This window comes from Dendrobates tinctorius, unplaced genomic scaffold (assembly GCF_039654945.1).
Source record: "Dendrobates tinctorius isolate UK_male_01 unplaced genomic scaffold, ASM3965494v1 ptg000026l, whole genome shotgun sequence".
Taxonomy (NCBI): Eukaryota; Metazoa; Chordata; class Amphibia; order Anura; family Dendrobatidae; genus Dendrobates; species Dendrobates tinctorius.
Window position 1 is genome coordinate 9,662,544 of NW_027361694.1, and position 24,305 is coordinate 9,686,848.

At 43.7% G+C, this 24,305-nt stretch overlaps 1 protein-coding gene across 3 annotated transcripts in view; it reads right to left on the minus strand.

The window, feature by feature from the left end:
* TPP2 (tripeptidyl peptidase 2) overlaps window positions 1-24,305 on the minus strand; it is a 188,680-nt gene that overhangs the window by 49,535 nt on the left and 114,840 nt on the right. For all 3 annotated transcript variants that reach the window (XM_073569496.1, XM_073569495.1, XM_073569497.1), the window contains exons 19-21: window positions 10,675-10,775; window positions 1,762-1,858; window positions 1,022-1,159 (exon numbers count right to left, since the gene is read on the minus strand). In XM_073569496.1, the coding sequence (XP_073425597.1) occupies window positions 1,022-1,159; window positions 1,762-1,858; window positions 10,675-10,775 (336 nt within the window). The remainder of the gene's footprint in view (window positions 1-1,021; window positions 1,160-1,761; window positions 1,859-10,674; window positions 10,776-24,305) is intronic.

Below are 24,305 nucleotides of genomic sequence, written 5' to 3' on the forward strand. Positions count from 1 at the left end.
AAATTTCTACATTTCTGTTTATTTTCAGTCAAGATGGAGTGCAGAGTGTACATTAATGAGAAAAAAACAGAGCATTCCTGAATTTACCAAATGGCTGCAATGAAACAAACAAAGAGTGAAAAATTTAAAGGGGTCTGAATACTTTCCATACCCACTGTACAAGCTTGCAGTTCTCATTCACTGAAAGCAAATTAAAATTGAAACTGGTGAAGAATTGAAACCGTACTCGAACATCTCATTCTTACAGCCAATAAGCTTAGAATGGTATTCTCATATCTTATACATCTACAGGATACAGCAGAAAGGTATAGTAAAAGCAGACCCCGCCAATGAAACCTCCATCTCTCTCAAAAACGAGATCCTCATGAGTGACGCCGGCAGTGGAGAGGTGATCAGAATTCTTCATTTGTATGTGAATCCTGACCAAGCCGTGCATCTGGACTCTGTAAATAAATGTGGGTCCCATCTATTATACATCAGTGGTGAATCCTGTCAATAGATCATAAAAGTACAACAGGAATGGGCTGCGCTCCAATTTTTGAGGTCAGAGTAAGTGACATCCCAAGTGTCACAGAAATCCTATGCAAAGCCAAAGAAATGAGCTGGAGCAAGTGTTTGTATAAGTGCAATATGTAGGGGTACGTTCACACAGAGGCAACTTAAGAACGAAACCTAAGATGAAAACAAAATTGAGCAAATACCCTGTAGTAAGTAAAAAGTAATAGTACAGATAAATAACAGGGTACTTGGTTAACACTATTTTGATCAAAAAAGCGTAAAAGCCGTCCCACCACGTCAAGGTGTTCCAATCGATTGCACCTTGTTGCGGTGTTAACCAATACCCTGTGTTATGTACTGAACTATTCCTATTGATCTACTTACTAAAGGGTATTTGCTCATTCTAGATTTATCTCAGGCTCAGATCCTATTTATCCTATCCAGCAGATATAGCCAAGACCTTGATCTTTCATGTCTTCTTCTACAGGACAAATCACATCATGTCAAGATAATAATACACTACCTGATGGGGGTATGCATCTCCTGAGCCCATGTGCCTTTTGTTCTGGTCATAAATAATCCAAAGCTGGCTATCATATTCGGATTCATACAACAGCTCACAGAGTAAGGGGCAGCTCGGCGTTACTTCTCCACATTTAGGCTTTCAATAAATAAAAAAAAAAATTAAATATAAAGATCAGAAAATCTCCTCCTTATTTAAGCTTTAAATAAAAGAAATGCAAAGAAACTTGGAACATTTATGTTACATTGGTTTTTTTTTTACATTTCAGTTTTCTCCGGTAGCAGTAATGAAAGTTTTAAAGGAATAGAACCAAGAGATTTCCATTTCAAAGGCTGCTTTTTTTTTTTTTTTTAGCAAGGGAATGCATTCACATAGATCCTTTACATCTGGCCAGTATCCTGCCCGAGCTGGAAACAACTGATGACAAACCTGCATAGAATATGTACCAGTCCGGTGTCTACAGTGGGACAGGGAAACGCCAGAAGTCAAATATTTTTCTGTGCGACTCCTGGAGACTTCTAGATGCCACCACACACAAATTGTTACAATAAACTACACATCAGTTGTGTCATCAGTTTCCCCCTGGCGCAAGAGGTGCAAACATAGAAATCTGATCATTATTAAAAAAAGGTCATGAGAAACCCATGTTTGTAATGGCCGTGTGTTACAGCACTGTTGTCAAGGGAGGTCTAGAAATTAAAACACAATCTACAAAGGCATTTCAAAGTATGAAAACTCACCTGATGAAAGTTATATGTTAAAACAATTTCATATAGTTGGCGGTTATTTGGCAAAACGTCACGGGCACCCAATGGTCTTGTTTTGGCACTTACAGGCCTGCATGATAAAACAGATTTTTTTTTTTACACATGCATGTAGATACCCAGTACATATTTACTGCAGTCTTTTAGCATACACCGTTACTTCCTAAACAAATAGATGCTTTTTTAAAAAAACAAAAAACCCTGTTAGGAATGAAAGTTTACTGCATACATAAAAATGGGATCACTACTGGGATTTTCCTCTGGAAAATTTGAGCTAAAAATGGCTTTCCTCTTCTATGCAGTGCTTTGCACCCAAACAGTAGTATACAATCACATAAGGCATTTTCACACTTATGAAAAATTCCTTTTTTTCTCAGATCATGTGCAGCATAAAAAAATAATTTTTATTCTATAAAAAAATATGCATTTTTAAAACTAATGTGTGTTCTTTTTTTAAATATAGAGGCCTTTTGGCACTTGAGGACTGACTGAAGACATTTGCACATATTTGATTTAAAAAAAAAAAAAAAAACAAAAAAAAAAACACACGCATAAAAATTGGTATTAGTAGCGAAAAGTTATACCTAAAAAGATTGGATGCACCATACCTCCAAAATAGAATTTTTACATGCCCAGAGCCCATGCTTGCCACTTAAGCCTTTCACTAAATTTGATATTTAATATATAAAGCTCAATGTGGGTGTGTATGTGTGTGTGTGTATGTCCAGGATTGGCATCCGCACCGTCCCAGCTACAGCCTCAAAATTTTGCACAGTCACACGTCTGGACCCTGAGAGCATCATAGGCTATTTTGTGAGGCGAAATTTTAACCCTGCGTATTCCAATTTACCAAACAATTTTGCCCCCATCTACATAACAGGGTCTGTACCACAGGACTGGCGTATAGCAAATGTGGTGCCAATATTCAAAAAGGGGACAAAAACTGAACTTGGAAATTATAGGCCAGTAAGTTTAACCTCAACTGTGGGTAAAATCCTGGAGGGTTTTCTAAGAGATACTATACTGGAGTATCTGGAGAAGAATAACCTTATGACCCAATATCAACATGGGTTTACAAGAGACCGTTCCTGTCAGACTAATCTGATAAGCTTTTATGAAGAGGTAAGTTCCGGACTGGACCAAGGGAATGCAGTGGACGTGGTGTACATGGACTTTTCAAAAGCTTTTGATAAGGTGCCACACAAAAGGTTGATACATAAAATGAGAACAATGGGGATAGGGGAAAATATGTGTAGGTGGGTTAAGAGCTGGGTCAGGGATAGGAAACAAAGGGTGGTTATTAATGGAGCACACTCGGACTGGGTCACGGTTAGCAGTGGGGTACCACAGGGGTCAGTTTTGGGCCCGCTTCTTTTTAACATATTTATTAATGACCTTGTAGGGGGCATAGAGAGTAGAATTTCAATATTTGCAGATGACACTAAACTCTGCAGCGTAATTAATACAGAGGAGGACAATTTTATATTACAGGAGGATTTATGTAAACTAGAAGCTTGGGCTGATAAATGGCAAATGAGCTTTAATGGGGATAAATGTAAGGTCATGCACTTGGGTAGAACGAACAAGTTGTATAATTATGTGCTTAATTGTAAAACACTGGGCAAAACAGTCACTGAAAAAGACCTGGGTGTATGGGTGGACGACAAACTCACATTTAGTGGCCAGAGTCAAGCAGCTGCTGCAAAGGCAAATAAAATAATGGGATGCATTAAAAGAGGCATAGATGCTCATGAGGAGAGCATAATTTTACCTCTATATAAGTCACTAGTGTGACCACACTTAGAATACTGTGTACAGTTCTGGTCTCCGGTGTATAAGAAAGACATAGCTGAACTGGAGCGGGTGCAGAAAAGAGCGACCAAGGTTATTAGGGAACTAGGGGGTCTGCAATACCAAGACAGGTTATTACACTTGGGATTATTTAGTTTGGAGAATCGAAGGCTTAGGGGTGATCTTATTACAATGTATAAATATATGCGGGGACAATACAAAGACCTTTCTAATGATCTTTTTACTCTTAGACCTGTGACGGGGACAAGGGGGCATCCTCTACGTCTGGAGGAAAGAAGGTTTAAGCATACTCACAGATGCGGATTCTTTACTGTAAGAGCAGTGAGACTATGGAACTCTCTGCCATATGATGTTGTAATGAGTGATTCACTACTAAAATTTAAGAAGGGACTAGATGCCTTTCTTGAAAAGTATAATATTACAGGGTATATACACTAGTCTCCTTAATATTGCGTTGATCCAGGGAGCTAGTCTGATTGCCGTATGTGGAGTCGGGAAGGAATTTTTTTCCCCAATGTGAAGCTTACTGTTGCCACATGGGTTTTTTTTGCCTTCCTCTGGATCAACATGTTAGGGCAAGTTAGGATAGGATATGGGTTGAACTAGATGGACTTAAAGTCTCCCTTCAACCTTAATAACTATGTTACTAACTATGTTACTATGTTACTATGTTACATAATGGGGAAAAAGTGTATGTATTGGCATCTGCACCGTCATAGTTACAGCCACCAAATTTTGCACAGTCACACGTCTGGACCCCGAGAGCATCATAGGCTATGTTGTGAGGCGAAATTTTAACCCCGCGTGTTCCAATTCACCAAACAATTTTGCCCCTATCTACATAAGGGGGAAAAAGTGAAAGGAAAAGTGTTGGAGGCAAATGGACAGCTGCCAGATGTGAACAAGGGGGACTGAAAGAATGAGAGCGATGGCGCCAAAGAGTACATACCGTACAGTTGCTAAGGTGGGGCCCTGACTTGGGATACTCACCACACACGGGGATATGAACACACACTACCACGTGCGTCAACACATATACCACCCTCAGCACACATTTCACCACACATACACCAACCTCGCCACATAAAAGTCAAAACACAAAAGTCGCCACTCAAAACTCGCCACGCTGTCCCAGAGCTGTTTAAAAGATGAAAAATGAGCTGTGATTGGTTGCTATCCGCAACAGTTTTCTTTGTAGACAGTTGTGGTAACTGAGGCCTATTATTCTTATCTCTATGGTGTTGGCGTCCTTCTGTAAAGCTGGAAATAACACCATTTATTACCGTGCCAATACAGACCACCCTCTGACAGACTGCAGGGGGAGCCCAGTATCACACAGGATAGAATTAAGGGGGTTTTACACATAGCGATATCGCTAGCAATATTGCTAAAACGTCACTGATTTGGTGACGTTATAGCGATATTGCTAGCGATATCGCTATGTGTGATACTTATACGTAGCCCAATTCTATTTAACATCTACATAAATGGACTGGCAGCGGCCCTGGAATCCTCCTCTGCCCCAGGTCTCAGCCTGCACGACTGAGAGGTGAAGATCCTGCGGTATGCAAATGACCTCCTGCTGCTTTCCCCAACCGAGAGAGGCCTCCAAGATAGCTTGGCCGTGCTGGAAACATTCAGCACCACATGGGCGCTGACCATCAACCAAAAGAAGACCAAAGTCATGGTGTTTCAAAAGAGGAGTTCTAAAGAAACCTCCACTTCCTCCCTCACACTAAATGGTGCCACGCTAGAGAAGACAAGCAGCTATAACTACCTCGGTCTAGAGCTAAGCCAAACCGGGAGCCTCAAGCAAGCAGCAGAGACCCTGAAAGGGAAAGCATGCAGAACCTTCTATGCCATCAGAAGACAAATGTACCACCTCAAACCACCGGTGAGAGTCTGGCTCAAGATATTCGACAGCGTCATCACACCTATACTGCTATATGGCAGCGAGGTATCCAGACCAGAAAAAGTGGGATTCCAGCCCAACCGAAGTCTTCCATCTGGAGTTCTGCAAATATCTCCTCCAGGTACATCGCAGCACCTCAAACATAGCCTGTCGGGCAGAGCTGGGACGATTCCCCTTATGGCTCACTATACACAAGAGGGCGCTATCACACCAGGCGCATATACAGAACAGCAACCCCAGCTCCTACCATCAAAAAGAACTGCTGAGCCAGAGCCAAGAGCAAGCCAGGAACCTCGGCAGCCAGCTCAACCAAAGTCAGCAACACACCCTAACTAAAGCCCAAATAAAAGATCTCAGAGAGCTGCAAGATGTAATACATAGAGGGTTGGAAGAGTGAACTGGAGAACTCCCAGAAACTCACCATCTACCGGTCACTGCGGAGGGACTACACACTGGCTCCATACCTGGAAAGGCTACGCCACCCCAAAGACCGGCAGACCTTGAGTATATACAGATTAAGCGCCCACAACCTAGAGGTGGAAACAGGGCAGCACCGACAGACATACAAGCCACGAGAGAACAGACTGTGCCAGCACTGCCAGCATGGGGCTCTGGAAGATGAGGTGCATTTCCTGCTGCACTGCAACAAATACTCAGCAGTGAGGGACTCCCACTTCCAGAAACTTACCACCCATACCCCAGACTTCCCATCCATGGACGAGGAGAGGAAACTCTGCATCCTACTGGGGGAAGAAGAATCAATGGTGGAGGTCGCCGCCCAATATATCACCACATGCCATAAGATGAGAGGAACTAAAGACCTCCAAATGGACAATCACTCCCCAAATTTTGCCCCCAACACCCCATCCCCACTACCCTAATCCACTCCCCTGCCACACTTCTTTTCTTGCTTTGGCAACACTAATTGTATTTTGGTCCTGCCAATAAAGCCTATTTGAATTGAATTGAATTACTTACCTCCGACCGGCTCCCCCGCTGTCCATCGCTGATCGCGCGAGATCGGGCAGCTTTATTTCTCGTCGGGCGCTTCCTGCTGTGTGAGACGAGCGACGAGTGGAGGCGGGCGGGCGGACGTCTGGATCGCTGTGTGTGAAAGGTGAGTATCGTCCGCTGCGTCGCTGCTGTATTGCGGTGAGGTCTTTCCGTATGAAAGCTCACTAGCGATCATTTAGCGATGCACCAGCGATCTTGACCAGGTCGGATCGCTGGTGCATCGCTAAATGTAAAAGGGCCTTTTGATACGCAGCTCAGCAGTCAGTATCACACAGGATAGGATTAGATACCATTTTAAAATTAAAAGCATCCTCAATTTTATGTTCAGCAGATAGCAAGAAGTTAAAACTCCAAATTTATTACCTATAACATTTTTTTTTTACATTGGTTGAGTGACAAAGACTACAAATTAACTTTATTGGTCACTGCAATTAACTATGTATGTGTTTTATTTAGGTTTTACTATTTTGCGTAGTAAGAATATTTTGTAGAAACAATAATATTTCTGTCAGTAGATTTTTTTTTGATGACACCGTATGAAGGCTCAGTAATTGCAGGATGAGTTGTAGTTTTTATCTGTACCATTTTGGGTTATAGGTGACATTTTGAACACTTTTGAGATTCCATCTTCTGGAAGTCTGCATGACCTAAAGAACAGCGATTCTGACTATGTTGATCACTGGGTGGGATAAACAGCAGGCTCTTTGTATAGTTTGTGTGTGGTTACAGACACGATGATACCAAATATGCTTAGTTTACATACAAATTATTCCCCAGAAGTCACGCCAGCCAAAACGCGCGTTGGGGTTATGGCACCCCAATCAGGTGAAAGGCATTTATCTTTTATTACACACACACGCTTTCACTATTAAATAGATACTTTTAATCAAGTTGTCAGCTATAGGCCGCCCCCAGGTTCTATATCATTTTGTTTCATACAATTACTATTTATTAACTATGGGTTTGTAGCTTTTTGCTGATGTATTGTTTTGTAATATATTATACATTTTATTTTACATCTTCTATTATATAGATGCTATTTGCCCCTCTCTAACATGGTGCCATTTTTGGTCACCCATTGTCATCATTCTATTCTACACTACTTTTTATTGAAGCAATTCTATTTAAAATTGTATATTCAATATAAATGATCACTCACAATGTAAGAGTTGTAAGTAATTTTTTTGTCGATGGCTTTGTATGAGGCATTATTTTTGGCATGGAACTGTAGTGTTTATTGTTACCTTTTGACATTGACAAGACAGGCCTAATTCAATTTCTAAGCAAAATGATCATAAAACTGCTACTATGGCCTTTTTATTTATTTAAAAAAAAGTGTTTACTAGGAGGACTTAAGGGGGTTTTACACATAGCTATATCGGTAGCAATATCGCTAAAGCATCACCGATTTTGTGACGCAGCAGCGATATTGATAGCAATATTGCTATGTGTGATACTTACCTCCGACCGGCTCCCCCCGCTGGCTAGCGCTGATCGCGCGAGATCGTCCACGTCCATTTCTCGTCTGCTGCTTCCTGCTGGTACCGACGAGCGACGCGTGGACGCGGGCGGGAGGGCGTTATCATCGCCGCGTCTGAAAGGTAAGTAACGACCACTGCTGCATCGCTGTGAGTTCTGCCTGTTTGGCAGCTCACTAGTGACCATTTAGCGATGCACCAGCGATCCTGACCGGGTCATATTGTGGTCGGGATCGCTGGTGCATCGCTAAATGTAAAGGGGGCTTAAGTGAAGAGTTTGTTTTATAGTTCAGGTCGTTACAATGCCAAATACAAGCATTTAAAGTTTTTCAATTAAGGATTTGTCAGTACAAAAGGCTGGCACATGATTTATTCCATCCAAAGACCATATTAAGGATCAGGAGGCACTCATTAGGAGTGGAAGAAAGGTGCTTCCGGTAGCAAAATAGGAAAGGTTTCTTCACAGTAAGAGCAGTCAGACTTTGGAATACCCAATCACAGGAGGTAGTAATGGCAGACACTATAACAGCTTTTAAAAAAGGGCTGGATGATTACCTTGATACACAATATTATGGGTTATAGTTTAGTTAAAAAATGTACAACTGGTGGAGAAAGGCTGAACTTGATGGACCTAGGTCTTTTTACAACCTATTCCAAACAAATGAGATTACCAAATATTAACTTTTTTTTTTTTTTTTTTTAACACATTTAAATCTTCAAGTAGACACCCTAAACATAATACCAAAAAAATTCTACTTAAAAAAAGGAACTCCAAAAATAAAATGATTATCAAATAAATGATTTTTTATTAAGTCACAAAGATACCAACATGATTTCAAAAATAAAAAATTCCTTCAGAGGAAGCAGATCAACATGCACAATAAGCAATATATGGGGTTTTAATCCACAAAAAAGGGAAGATTTAAAAAGCAGAAAAAAAAATTCACTTGTATAGTTGTCCTACTTAATATAAAATGTAGTGCATTATTGTACATAATCAATTGTCAGTCTGCTTTTTATCATAATATCAAAAACCTATATTAACAATCATTATTATACGGCCAAATTTATCATGATTAATACAGAAGCGTAAAGTGCATAGTGCATTTTCAACAGACAATAACTAGGCCATGAAAATATAGGGTTAACCAAAACTACCCACCTGGATTCATACTGTGCATGTAGACACTGCCGCCTCACACTCCTTTTTTCAACCTAACTAAAAGAGCTTAAAGAGAATCGGTCAGCAGGTTTTTCCTATGTAATCCAAGAGCAGCACGATTTAGGGGCAGTGACCAGATTCCAGCAATGTCTCGCTTACTGAGCAATATTTTGCTATTTCAATACAATCATTGTTTTATCAGCAGGAGATTACTACTACAGGACAGGCTCCCTCTTAAGGCCCTTTTACATTTAGCGATGAACCAGTGATCCCGACCACGATATGACCCGGTCAGGATCGCTGGTGCATCGCTAAATGGTCGCTAGTGAGCTGCCAAACAGGCAGATCTCACTAGCGATGCAGCAGCGGCCGGCGGTCGCTCTTACCTTTCAGACGCAGCGAGGGTGTCAGTCTTTCGCCTGCGTCCATGGCTCGCTCGTTGGCACCAGCAGGAAGCCGACGACGAGAAATGGACCAGGCCGATTTCGCGCGATCAGCCATAGCCAGCAGGGAAGCCAGTCGGCAGCAAGTATCGCATGTAGCGATATCGCTAGCAATATCGCTGCTGCGTCACAAAATCGGTGACACTTTAGCGATATCGCTATGTGTAAAGCCCCCTTTAGTCCAACCATGCCCAATCACCGATTAGCAATATACATTGGCAGCTTTGTGAGGATAATCAGTGGTGTGTGTTATACAGGTCCCAACATTTTGAGATCAACCAAATCTGTAACAGAAAACTGACTGTCACAACTGCTGTACAGTAAACAAAGTGATACATCGCTGGAATCAGGGTCTCTTGTCCCTACACATGTTGCTCTCAGATTACATGGCAAAAAGCTGGTGACTGATTCCCTTTAAAGCTACACTTGTGCTCACTTCTTTCTATAGTAAAAGTTTATTTTTTTTAAATTACATAGATGTGCTCTTGTATTTCCAACTTGATTGCTTCCCTTTAAATGTTTAATAAAGTTAGTTTGTATTACTCCAAAAAGATTTTAGCATTTACCTCTTTTATTTTCTCTTAAATTAACATCTTAAGCTACAGAAAGCAAAAGTATTTGATACATTTGAGGAAAATAAATTTTCTAAAATTAAATACCCAAAATATTTTGGGCCTACCAGAAAAGCATTATTTTTGTGTTTGGTGCAACACACTTGTAGGTTCAATTTTTATCCAAATGCTTTAATTTCTACATACAGAGAGAAGTATATATTGTGCAAATGTCCGGACATGCCATGACGTCTCCAGCAGGCTAGCGTACCAGTGGGAAAAGGGCAAGATACATTTTGGAAGTATTAGAAAAGAATGCATAAAATGAAGAAAATAACTAAGTGACAATGATTACCACCATTTATTACCCTAAAACTCATTAGGCACAGAAAACACTACAACCTGCAGTCAACATATGGTGAATATGACACAATTTTAGACACACTTTACACAAATTTGATGCAAAATAAAAAAAAAAAAAAAAAAGGAATATGTTTATATTGATTTTATACTTCACCTTAAGGTTTGCACCCAATTCTTTAAACTGATGCTGGGAGACAGATCTTCATACTTTACTGTAGATTGCACATCAAAACGAGCGATCCCTTCAGATGCATGCTGGCAAGAAAACACACAAAGAAATTGTACAACAGCAGTGATGTCTGTGGCAGGAATACCTCCACCATCCCATTCATCCCGAAGCCTGTTTTCACGCTCCTGACCAGACCAATTTTTACAATTCTGACCACTGTCATTTTATGAGGTAGTAACTTGGACTCCACTGGTTATTAGAAAGTTTTTTTGTGATATGTATTTCATGTTAATGGTAAAATTTGGTCGATGTGCTCATTTATTTACGATAATATAAAAAAAAAAAAAAACTGCCCAAAAAAAAATAAAAAATGAACATGTCACAATTTTCAATATTTTAATTTTTATATCTTTAAAAGCAGGCAATTATACCACACAAAATAGACAATAAATAAAATTATCCACATGTCTACGCTAGAGCATCATCATTTTTTAAACAATTTTCTGTTAGGAAGTTAGAAGGGTTAAAAATTGATCAGCAATTTTTCATTTTTCTAACAATGTTCAAAACCAATTTTTTGAAGGAGCACATCACATATGAAGTGACTGAGGGGTTTGTGTGACAGAAAATACCCAATAGTGTCACCATTTTAAAGACTTGAGTGCTCAAATCCACATACAAGAAGTTTATTAGCCCTTTACGTGCTTCAAAAGAAATAAAATAATGTAGAAGGATAAAAAAAAATGAACACTAATTTTTCTTAAAAATAAAATGTTGCTGTAGCGCCAATGTTTTCTTTTTCACAAGGGTAGAAGGAGAAATGGACGATAAATTTTTTGTGGGGTTTCTCCCGAGTACACCAATACTCCATATGTGGTGAAAGACTACTGTTTGGGTACACGGCAGGGCTCGGAAGGGAAGGAGCGCCAACTGAATTCTAAAGCGCAATTTTGACTTGAATAGATTGCGGATGTCATGTCACATTTGCCAAAACAGCAGAAACCACCACAAGTGACACCATTTTGGAAACTACCCATCAAGAAATTCATCTAGGGGATGTAGGGAACATTTCTAACCCTCATGCGATTCACAGAGCCCTCATTTGGCTGAGCAAATGAAAAATTAAAATGCTGCTTTTGCACCAAGTTTTTAGTTTTCAAAAGGGATAATAGGAGAAAATTAATGGTACAATTTGTTCCTCAATTTCTCCGGAGCATGCAGATTCCCCATATAAGGTCGATAACTACTTTTGACACACAGTACAATGCTCAGAAGGGAAGAGGCACTACATTGCAGTTTAGATTTTGCTCGATTGGTTTGAGGGTGCAATGTTACATTGGCAGAGCCCCTGTGGTGCCAGAAGAGCAGAAACCTTCCATAAGTGACCTTAGTTTACAAACTACACCCCCCAATTAATTCATCTAGGAGTGCAGTGAGCATGTTGACAACATTGTCTCACAAAATTTTATACCATTGGGCAGTGAAGAATGAATAATTACATTTTTACAACTAAAATGCTGTTTTAGCACTAAGTTTTTAATTTTTATAAATACTAATAGGAAAAGATGGATTTTTGGTTCTTACCGTAATTTCTCCTGAGTACAGCAATACCCAACATGTAAATCGAGAAATACTTTTTATGCACAGTGGAAAGCTCAGAAGGAAGGAGCGCCATATTAAGAGTGCAGATTTTGCGGTTATGGTTTGCAGGGTCATGACCTTGAGGCGCCAGAACAGTGGAACTCCCCCATAACTGACCCCATTTTACAAACTATACCTCTCAATGAATTAATGTAAGGTGCAGTGATCATATTGACAACGGGTGTGTCAAAGAATTTTATACCACTGGGACGTGAATAAAAACAAATTATATTTTTACCAGCAAAATTTAGTTTTAGCCCCTATTGTTACATTTTCACATGGGACAATGGGCAAAAATGGTACCAAAACTTGTCACACAATTTCTGCTGAACACGGCCATACCCCATATGTGGCTGTATAGTCCAAACGGCGAGACTTGGAAAAGATGGAGCACCATCTGACTTTTGGAGAACAATATTTTCATAGAATATGCAATCATATGTACCAAGCCAACACCCACAAACAGTTACACAAGTCAAAAGATCAGTATATGGGGGTGTGAGGATGTATAAAAAGGTTCAGTGCAAAATTAGTGAAAATTATATCAAGAGAAAAACACCAAAAAGAACCAATATAACAAAAGTACAAAACTTTATTGATGTAACACACATTGTAAAAACATGGGGAAAATCACAGGGAAATGACAATGGTAAGCGAAATAGATGATGGACCCACAGTGGATAGCAGGAAAGAAAACCAAAGGCAAAATCGTCAAACTGTAAACATACAGGTCAGCTCAAAAGTGCATTGTGCATTCGTGCAACACAGTGTGCCGATAAGTAAATAACATGGATATAAAGTACATGAAAAAGTGCAAAGTACACTGGAGTCAGAGAGTTCATAGGTGCAAATAGCGGCGCAGTGCCTTCTGCCGGGGGTCTGACATCATGGAGAAATGTGACCCTTTCATATGCACAGAACGCCATTCCAGGGTAGGCATGTTTGGAGGACGTGACGTAGCTCAAACATCGGCACATGCAGTCGGCCGCTCCAAGGGTTGGAATCACTGAGGGAGTCATCGGATGAGAAGAGCCTGCGTCACTCAGCCACGCCGACAGGGGAAGCCACGTGAGTGGGACCAAGTAAGCGAGCCTGCTCAGAGGCGAAGCAGGACGTCGTCAACGATGCCGAGCAGTGGAGCACCAGCATGCAGAGCATAAGGATGCCAAGATATTCGCCATCTTTCTTACAAATGAGATGTTAACTGAACTGATTTTCTAGATGTCCACGTGGAGAGAGGGGTAGACGGTACGTTGCTTGCCGGTGTCTTCCGTAAGGATACGGCAGTTAATTCTGTTTTGCACCCATCATCTTCCCATCCGCCCCACGTGATCAATTCTGTTCCCACTGGCCAGTTTCTCCGTATTAGAAGGATTAATCTGTACCTCTAATGAAGCCTTTGAGGTTCAAGCTGGGATATTGAAGCACCAATATCTGAATTGAGATTACAGCAAGAGGAGCATAAAAAAGCCTATAATAGGGCAAGGAATACTGACAGACACCAATTCCTCTATTCTTCTGCCAAAGTCAAGACCAACAACCAGGTAAGACTGGTTACACAGTATGATTCCCAGTGGAGGCAGATGTATGATTCAGTGGCGAAATATTGCCCAATACTTCTTGCCAATCCTATCTTGAGACAATACTTACCTTCTCGTCCCTCAATCACAGCCCAGAGATCGCAGAATTTAGGTGACCATCTTGTGAGTTGTTATCCGACACCTGTCAAACCGCCTCCCATTTTTCCCATGGAGTCTGCTCCCCATGGGTCCACATGGGGTTGCACACCCTGCGGGAAATATATAGCATGTCCTGATATTGTCCATGCCTTTTTTTCCTCTGATAGCAAAGATTTTTTTTAATAATCACTTGTTCAACTACTATGGTTGTATACCATGGGACATGTCCTGGTAATAAGATTTACATAGGCCTCACAACACGGGCTCTTAAGGTCCGGGCACGTGAGCACATCCGGGACATTTTGGCAGCTGCTAAAGAGGACAATGTCGAGTCTTTGAAAACAATCCCTCAACACTTCAAGCGCCATCATTCGTGTGATTCCTCTGTTTTAAGAATAAAAGGAATAGATCGGATTGTCTTGAATCTTCCGGGAGGGTAATTTGGGTCGGCCTTTTGGCTCAGAGGGAATCACGGTGGATTTGGAGGTTACGTACCTTACAACCTCATGGTCTGAACGAAACTTTGAATTTTGCCCTTCTTTCTTTGATCACCTGTCCTTTTGCTTTTTTTTTTTTTTTATTGGCGTCCTCAGTTTCCCTTTTACTTTAATTCTTTTCTTTTTTACCCCCTTTATTTGATTTTATTTTTATTCGTGTCATTTACATCTTTGTATTCTTTTTAGATTTTGCGTTATTCTACATGTCGCCTTCTGGGTATATTCTGTATTGAGGACTCAAGGTTCCATTATTTCTAGGGATGAACTGCACTTTTTACTTCCTTTGTTTTTGGGATTGCACTTCACACCCCATGGGTGTATGTTTACATAAAGCGCAGATTTGTGTGCATATTTGTCTAATTTTGTATACACTGTCATTGATCCAAAGCCTCTCTTATCCTTGTATTTGTCTTCGCAAATGTATTTTTGTCTTTGCTATATGGCGTTATTCCTTTAATTACACTTTATTCTTAATATTGTGTGGGTGTATTGCCTGCTTATATTCAATACTTTAATATTCATATTCTGTTTTTAGATTTTCCTTTTGTCATTTTTTTTCCCCGATACATATACATCTCAGGCCGGTTTCACACGTCCTGATACTTCTGGTACCGGAAAAAACGGTACCGGAGATATCAGTGTCCGTGTGTCACATCCATGTGGCATCCGTGTATTATCTGTGTGTATCATCCGTGTGGATACGTACCAGAGCCTAGTATTGAAACAACTTGTTTCAATTTTAACCCTATGACTTTAAAAACACACACGGACGCCATCCATGTGCAGTATGCGTTTACACAGACCCATTGACTTGTATGGGTCCGTGTGATCCATGCAGATGCAAAAAAAAAAAAAAAACGGACATGTCAACCTGTGGCGCACACGGAAACACGGTCCGTGAGGAAACACAGATATGTGCACAGACCCATTCATTTGAATGGGTCTACGTGTATCAGTGTCTCCGGTACGTGTGCAAACTGTCACCACACGTACTGGAGACACTGATGTGTGAAAGAGGTCTTAATCACATTCAATTTCCCTTATTCTTTATCTTTGCAGAATATCTTAGCATCCTTATGCTCTGCGCGCTGGTGCTCCTCTGCTCGGCATCGTTTACGTCGTCCTGCATCGGCTCTGGGCAGGCTCGCTTCCTTGGTCCCGCTCACGTGGTTTCCCCTGTGAGCGTGGCCGAGTGGCGCAGGCTCTTCTCATCCGATGACTCCCTCGGTGATTCCAGGCACTCGGGCAGGGGGCGGAGCTTAGTGGCGCCGTGCGCTGCATGTAAAATACGCTAGTGGGAAACTAGCCTAAGCACTTACATCGGGGTTTCTATCTAAATCTCCAAGTGACATGATTCAGATGAAACCCCCGAGGGATCCATTCACTATAATGAAGCAGCAAAGTTACACTGCACTGTTCAGCGATGTCCTTTTTAGAGGTGCACAGAACTGTGGCTGACCACACTTTTATGCACGCTTTAAAAGATGGACACAGCTGGATCACAGGTCAGACGGCGTCCACAGTGCCTCCTTATAGGGAATCTTCTGTCAGAAGTTCCGTCTCAATCAGGCGTTTCAAAGATTAACAAGGAGACCCTGGTGTAAGCACTCAGCTGACCTCTGGTTGCCATAAACACCATTGGGCCCTCGTGACTACGTCGAGAGGGGGATACTCTTCCCACTCCTAGCCTTTTAAATGCTGCTATCAATATTTTGGCATGTGGCATTTATAGGGGGTGAAACAGAAAGAGCAGTAATTTTGACCAGGGGTGCCCAAACTTTTACCAACATCTGTGCTGGACTATGTTTTCTGTTTTGCTTTAGTTCTTTGTACATTTGGGGATGTTAGTTCACAGATTCAGTAACAGTTTCTTAGAATTTACACTCAATTACAGAGAACTAAAAAAACAAAAAAAAATGCATATGTAAATTGTCTCTTCATGATTTAAAAACACCTCTAAATAGTATATAACGGGGTTAAGAAGAAGGTGCTCCCATCAATATCTAGTAGGTAATGCTAAGGAGGAAAATGGGTAACAGGGTCTAATCCGATGATGAATGGTCAATAAGGTGCAGAGAATTGCTTACATGGTAAAGTGGTGTATCACACAAGGATCAGGCTTTAAATTTGTCAGCTGCTGCAGAAAAGAAATAGGTTGGTCGTCTTGTGCTGCTGATGGAGATGTGAAAGAATGGTCCAGGATTCAAAATAGACTTGATACAGTTTTATTATCAACGTGTTTCAAGACTTCAGACTTCACCAGGATTTAACCAGATTCCTGGTGGTTATATCCTGATGAAGTCTGAAGACTTCAAAACGCGTTGACAATAAAACCGCATCAAGTCTATTTTGAATCCTGGACCATTCTTTCAGACCTCCATCAGCAGCACTGACTTCTTTATTGTTTCTCTTCTGTCCTGTCAATATTTGGTAATTCAGTTGTCTGGTATAAGTAACTTTAACCCCTTAGCGACCGTCGAAACACATTAAAACAGCGGCCGCTAAGGGTATTTAATTCCTCAATGCTGTTTTAAAACTTCGATCAAGAACAAGGCTGCATCACCCCCCCCCCAGAGTTGGAAAACCTCTGGGGTCTCGAATACCAGGGGTAGCAGAGACCCTGGAGAACATAATCAGGGCTGGATTTTCCAGTGTCCCATCAAGTGAGTAACTGCGATCACAAAAAAAAAAAAAAAGTGTGATGACTGTTTCAATCACTTTTCTATATACATGTCAGAGGAGAAATGATGCCCCCGAGACACCCCGGTACCTCCGCATCAGTCCCCCGGCCCTGCATCATCTTCCTGAGAAAAAATGGTGGGATCTGGTTCCTTTTGATCAATGTGATAGGGTAAATGAAAGTAAATCAAACTCCCCTAGTTAGATAAAAATTATTTCCCATTCTTTGCAGTTGGGCTTAGGGTTGAGGTTGGAGTTAGAATTGGAGGGGGCTCAAAAGTATATATATAAAAAAAAAAAAAAAAATGACGATATGACGGCTAGTGTAGAGCGCAAGTGCTCGCTTACTCGAGTTTGCATTAGGTGTTCAAGTATGCACGGAGTATCGCAGATCACCGCATGTTTTTGGGTGTCTAACAGCCACGAAACATGCGGGGCAGGGACTTGAGCATGTAACTTGGGCACCCACGATATTTGGTGCATACACGAGCACCCGATGTAAGCTGGAGTAGCAAGCAGTTGCACTTAATACTAATGACAACATAATGTTATCAAATTCTGTGTCGTAACTGTAGGTTCAAAATACTCACTATACCCCTGGATTAAATCCTTGAGGGGCATGGTTTCCAAAATGTGCTCACTTGTTGGGGGTTTCTACTATTTAGCAACATCAGGGGGTCTCCAAACACGACATGGTGTTCACTAATTATTCCAGCAAATTTTACATTTAAAGGGCCTGTCACACTAAGCGATATCACTAGCAATATCTCTATAACGTCACTGGTTTTGTGACGTTATAGTGATATTGCTAGCGATATCGCTATGTCTGATACCTCCGACCGGCTCCCCCGCTGATTATCGCTGATCGCGCGAGAATGTCCTGGATCACCTCATCTGACAGGCAAGTAGCTACCGCCGACCGCTATGTCGCTGGTGAGATCTGCCTGTGTGGCAGCTCGCTAATGACCACTTAGCGATGCACCTGCGTTCCTGACCGTGTCATATCGTTTGTCGGGATCGCTGGTGCATCGCTAAGTGTGACAGTACCTTAAGATGTCAAATGGCGCTCCTTCCCTTCAGAGCCCTGCCATTCTGCCCAAACAGTAGATTTTCCCCACAAATAAGGTACTGGCGTACGCAGTAGAAATTGCACAACAAATTTTGGGGTCCATTTTCTCCTGTTACCCTTGTGAAAATAAAGTTTAGGTTTAAAGAAAGTTTTTTGTAAAAAAAAAAAAAAAAAATGTTCATTTACCTCCCACATTGCTTCAGTTCCTGTGAAGAACCCGAAAGGTTAATAAACTGCTTGAATGTGGATTTGAGCACCTTCAGGGGTGCAGATTTTAGAATGATGGCACTTTTGGGTACTTTATCATACTGAACCCTAAGTCACTTCAAATGTGAGATGGTCTCTAAAAAAAATGGTTTTGCAAATTTTGTTGGAAAAAGTAGAAATCTCTTGTCAAATTTTCACCCTTTTAACTTCCTAACAAAATAAAATTGTACTGATCTAAAAGCATACATGTGGGAAATATTTAACTATTTTGTGGGACATCTCTCTCTGATTTAAGGGTATAAGAATTAAAAATGTGAAAATTGTGACATTTTAAAATTTTTCGGCAAATTTTATTTTTTTTCACAAATAAACTCAAGTCATGTTGAATAAATAGGGATTTTTGTGTACTCACCGTAAAATCCTTTTCTCCAAGCTATTCATTGGGGGACACAGAGACAGTGGGTGTTATGCTGCTTGCCACTAGGAGGACACTAAGTAAATCGGAAAAAAAAAAGTTAACTACTCACCTGCAGTCTACACCCTCTCGCTGGATGAGGTATCTCCAGTTCAGTGAAAAAAGCAGTAGGAGCTTAAACCGTCAACAACAACCATAACTATGTCAAACCTAAGAATGCTACAAATGAGCCAGTAGGTTAAACAGGGCGGGTGCTGTGTCCCCCAATGAATGGCTCGGAGGAGAAAAGGATTTTACGGTGAGTACACAAAAATCCCTATTTCTCCTACACCTCATTGGGGGACACACAGACAGTGGGACGTCCTAAAGCAGTCCCTGGGTGGGGAGCATACATCTGCTAATACCCCATGTACCACTGAGTCAACACTGAGGTACTGCCGATTGCAGGATATGTCTGCCGAGAGCTGCATTCGCAGAGGCCTGAGAATGAATTTGGTAATGTTTTGTAAAAGTATGCAGACTGGACCAAGTCGCAGCCTTGCAGACCTGTTCTGCCGAGGTCTGGTGCCGAATGGCCCAAGAGGTTCCCACTGACCGGGTAGAGTGCGCCTTAATCCCCGCTGGGACAGGCGCGTTCCTGACACGGTAGGATTCCTGAATCGCTGAACGAAATCAACTGGCTAGCGTTGCCTTTGAAGCGGCTAGACCCTTCCTATGCCCTTCTGGAAGTATGAACAGGGCATCTCACCTGCGGAAGGGAGCCGTCCGCGAGATGTACCGTCACTGCGCCCTAACCACATCCAGGGTGTGGAGGGCCTTCTCAATGCGATGGACTGGCGCCGCACAAATGGAAGGCAAAACAATTTCCTTGTTGAGATGGAAAGAGGAGACGACCTTGGGCAGGAAGGACGGGGACGTCCTGAGAACTACCTTGTCCTGATGAAAATTCAGTAACGGAGAGCGGCAGGACAGGGCTGCCAATTCCGAAAATCGTCTGATTGACGTAATTGCCACTAGAATGACCACCTTCCAAGAGAGGACGGTCAATGACACGTCCTGCAGCGGTTCGAAAGGGACCTCCTGTAAGGCCCAGAGAACCAGGTTAAGGTCCCATGATTCCAATGGCCTTCTATAAGGAGGTGCCACATGGGAAACTCCTTGAATGAACGTCTTAAACTGAGGTTTGGTGGCAACTTTGCGTTGGAAAAGCACTGACAAGGCCAAAATTTGGCCCTTGAGCGAGGTAAGCGCGAGGCCCGAGTTTAATCCGGATTGAAGGAACTCCAATATGGCCGGAATGGAGAATACCAGAGGGGATCGACCATGCTAAGAAGATTTTCTAGGTGCGGTGATAGATAGGCCTGGACACAGGCTTCCTAGCACTAGTCATGGTGGAAATCACGTCATGAGAGAACCCAGCCTGTGCTAAAATCCAGGATTCAACGGCCATGCCGTCAAAGAAAGGGCCCCGGAGTTCTGGTGGTAAATCGGGCCCTAAGAAAGCAATGGAAGTCGCCAGGGGACGTCGCCGACTAGTTGTATTAGTTCTGCATACCAAGCTCGGTGCGGCCAATCTGGCGCGACTAGGATCACTGGTACACCCTCCGCTCTGATCTTCTTGATGACCCTCGGAAGCAATGGAAGAGGGGGAAAGATGTATGGGAGCCAGAACCGGTGCCATGGCCGAACTAGGGTGTCCGCTCCGATGGCGCATGGATTGCGCGATCGGGCAATGAACAGAGACACCTTGTTGTTTAGTCTTGAGGCCATGAGGTCCACATCCGGAGTCCCCCAAAGACAACAAATCTGCTGAAAGACTTCCGGATGAAGAGACCACTCCTCTCCCGAGGCAATGCCTTGGCGACTGAGGAAATCTGCTGCCCAATTTTCTACGCCCGGGATGTGGATTGCTGAGATGGATGAATGGTTGGTCTCGGCCCAATGGAGGATGTGACTCACTTCGTGCATGGCCATCCTGCTCCGGGTACCTCCCTGGCGGTTGATATACGCTACAGCCGTGGCGTTGTCGGATTGACCTGCGAGGAGATGGTGGAAACGCCGTAGAGCAAATCTGATCACTCGTATCTCCAAAATGTTGATGGGGAGACGTGACTCTCGGGTCGACCAACGACCCTGTGCCGTGTGGTGACGAAAGACCGCACTCCAGCCGAGAAGACTTGCGTCGGTGGTTACAACCATCTTACTGGGAGAAAAAAACCTCCCTTGATTCAGGGAGGACCTCAGAATCCACCACCTGAGGGCTTGCCTGACCCGCAGGGACAGAAGGATCTGACGGTTCAGGGAGAACGGGTTCTTGTCCCAAGCTAACAGCAATGCATGTTGTAAGGGACGGAGATGGAACTGCGCAAATGGAACTGCTTCCATCGCAGCTACCAACTTACCGAGAACACTCATGCTGAAACGAATGGAGTGAGAAGCTGGACGGGAAAGAGTCCGCACTGCCTGTTGTAAGGCTTGCGTCTTTTCTGGAGGGAGAATGACCAACCCGCGGGAAGTGTCCAAGATCATTCCTAAAAAGTAAATCTGCTGAGCCGGTTTCGGGGAAAGACATTGCGAAGTTTATCTTACACCCCAGGCGCGAAAGTGTATTTACTGCTATCTCCATGGATTCCTCGCAGGCTGGAAGGGACGGACCCTTGATGAGCAGGTCGTCCAGATACTGTAACACCACAACTCTCCGATAGTGGAGAATGGCCATGACAGCCGCCATGACCTTGGTAAAGACCCTGGGGGCAGTGGCGAGTCCGAAGGGCAAGGCAACACACTGAAGTGTTCCTCGTGAATTGCAAAACGCAGGAACAGCTGGTGAGACGGGAAGATCGGAATGTGAAGGTAAGCATCCTTGATGTCGATGGATGCTAGGAACTCTTTTTCCATGGAAGCCACAACTGTTTGGAGAGATTCTATTCGGAATCGCCGAACCGTGACAAACTGATTTAACAGTTTGAGATCCAGAATGGGTCGCATTGTCCCGTGTCCTTCTTTGGAACCACAAAAAGGTTTGAAAAAAATCCTCTGAACCTTTCGTGATGAGGGACCGGAATGATGACTCCGTCCTTTAAGACAGCCTGAACAGCCCGAAGGAAGGCTCTTGTCTTTCCTTTGGGGGGAGAGGTAAGGAAAAACCGAGTTGGAGGGGGAGAAGAAAATTCTATCTTGTATCCAGAGGACACCAGCTCCCTGACCCACTTGTCGTGGACAACCACGAGTCAGGTGTGGCTGAAGGAAAGTAGGCGACCGCCTACTCTGTTGGCGTCCACCGAATACCGCAACAAGTCATTGGGTAGATCCATGAGATCTGGCTCCCCTGGATTCAGAAGCCCTAGGCCTGGGTTTCCAAGAGCAGTTAGGTCTGTATGAGACCTGGGAGTCTCTGTCTCCGCGCAGAGACGGACCTGATTCGGAAGAGAAGGTAGAGGAGGATCAACCAGAGTTGTTGCGAAAAGATCGAAAGCGCGTCGGCTGTTGGTTGCGAAACGGCTGAACAGCCTTTTGTTGAGGAAGGAATTTACTTTTTCCTCCGGTAGCATCAGAAATGAGCTGATCCAGTTTCTCTCCAAAAAGATGACCCGTTTGAAAGGGGAGAGAAGCCAACGATCTTTTAAATGTGGCATCCGCCCGCCAGTCGCGGAGTCATAGGGCTCTACTAATGGAGATCGCATTATTAGCAGCAGTTTGGGCAGCGCAATTGGCAGCATCAAAAGAGGTGTCCACTACAAAGTCTGCTGCGTGAATTATCTGCCTGGCGACAGTGGTTGTCTCCGGAGGAGGCTTGGTGCCCTGGAAGGAAGTAATCAGGACTTCTGCTCAAGCGGCCATTGCCTTAGTGACCCAAATTGCCGCGAAAGATGGAAAAAGCGCTGCTCCTGAAGCTTCAAAAACTGAACGGGCAAGGTAGTCAATCTGACGATCGGAGGGGTTTCTGATTGAGGAACCCTCAGAAACGGATAGAAGCGTTTTTGAAGCATGATGCGATACAGGCGGGTCCACCGGGGAAAGGGGGACTGTAACCAATCCTTCACTAGGTCTGGATCAAAAGGGTATTTAACCTGAGTAGACTTTTGCTCTGTGAACCGCTTATGCGGACAGTCTCTATGTTTCTGGACAATTTCCTTAAAGTCCGGATGGCTGGTAAACAACCTGCGCACACGCTTGGTTTTCTTAAGTGAGATAGGATGTGCTGGAGCGGGAACATTATCCTCATCCAACTGCAGAATCCTGTTGACCGATTCTATACTTGGGGGATTCTGAGGGGCAGATTTGAATTCAGAGTCGTGCTCGCTGAGAACTAGGGAGAGCGAGAGACAGGAGTCGCAGAGGCTCGAACGGGACTAGGGGACGCTTTCTAGAGACCCGACCATCCCTTGACCGAGTACGGCCCCTGCCTGCTGGTGGACAGTTCCCGGCTGATGCCAGAGCCTTCCTCGGGGGGGGGGGGGGGGGGGGGACGCCTCCTGGCTCAAAGAGTCCTCCCGGAGGGAGAATATAGCCTGGGTCAGAGACTCCACCAACCGTGACAGGGACGCAGCCCACTCAAGGGTACTAAACGCAGGAGGCCCATCAGCAGCAGCGGCGGCGAGGGGCGATTGAGCGCAGATCGGGGTGCAGGCCGGGTCGCAGCCCCGTGCACAATGGATTAGTCTGTGCACTGGGTAGGGCAGACTTGCAAGTGGTACACACGGTAAAAAACGCAGTGTGCTTTTTAGCCCCCCGTTTAGCCACCTTAGATTGATAGATTGAGACATAGCGCTCCTGAAAGGGTTAACGGCAGAGTCTGCTGCAGCGAACTTGCCGTGAAGGGGTTAAGCTTTAATTTGAGGGCAGATGCGGCTTACCCGGTCCTATGCTGTGTCCCCCGGGAGGAATAGCGGTGGCCCTGCGGTGTCACCCGGTATCTGGCAGAATGCTCGCCTCACAGCTTCCAGAGCAGGCTGAGGTAAAAGGACATGGCCCCCGAGATTAAAATTGCACGTCTCGTCAGGGATGAGAGGCGTCAGGGCGAGGAGACTGCTATAATAGCGTGGGCGGCGCTATTCAAATTGCGAGCTAGTAGGCCGGAAAAGTCGAGGGCTAAATTTCTGAGCCTACCTGCGTTGGGCGCCGGATAGCCGGGGACTAAATTTTTCAGGCCACCCGCGGGGGGGGGGGGGGGGGGGGGGGAACACAGTCAGGGCTTCTCCCGGGGGCCAGGGCCCAACCCCATGCTTCAACTCCAGTGCTCAGTGCTGTCCGGCCATCCATGCAGGCTCTCATCTCCTGGGCTGATGAAGCAGAGCTGGAGGAGTTCAATCGATTCTCCCTATGATAGGGGGATGGAGAGCTATGGGGCTGATTCAGGCCCTACGTAAGCGCTGTCCAGTCTTCTCCATGGCGCCTGCCCTCATATCCGTAAGTGCTGTCCATGGAAT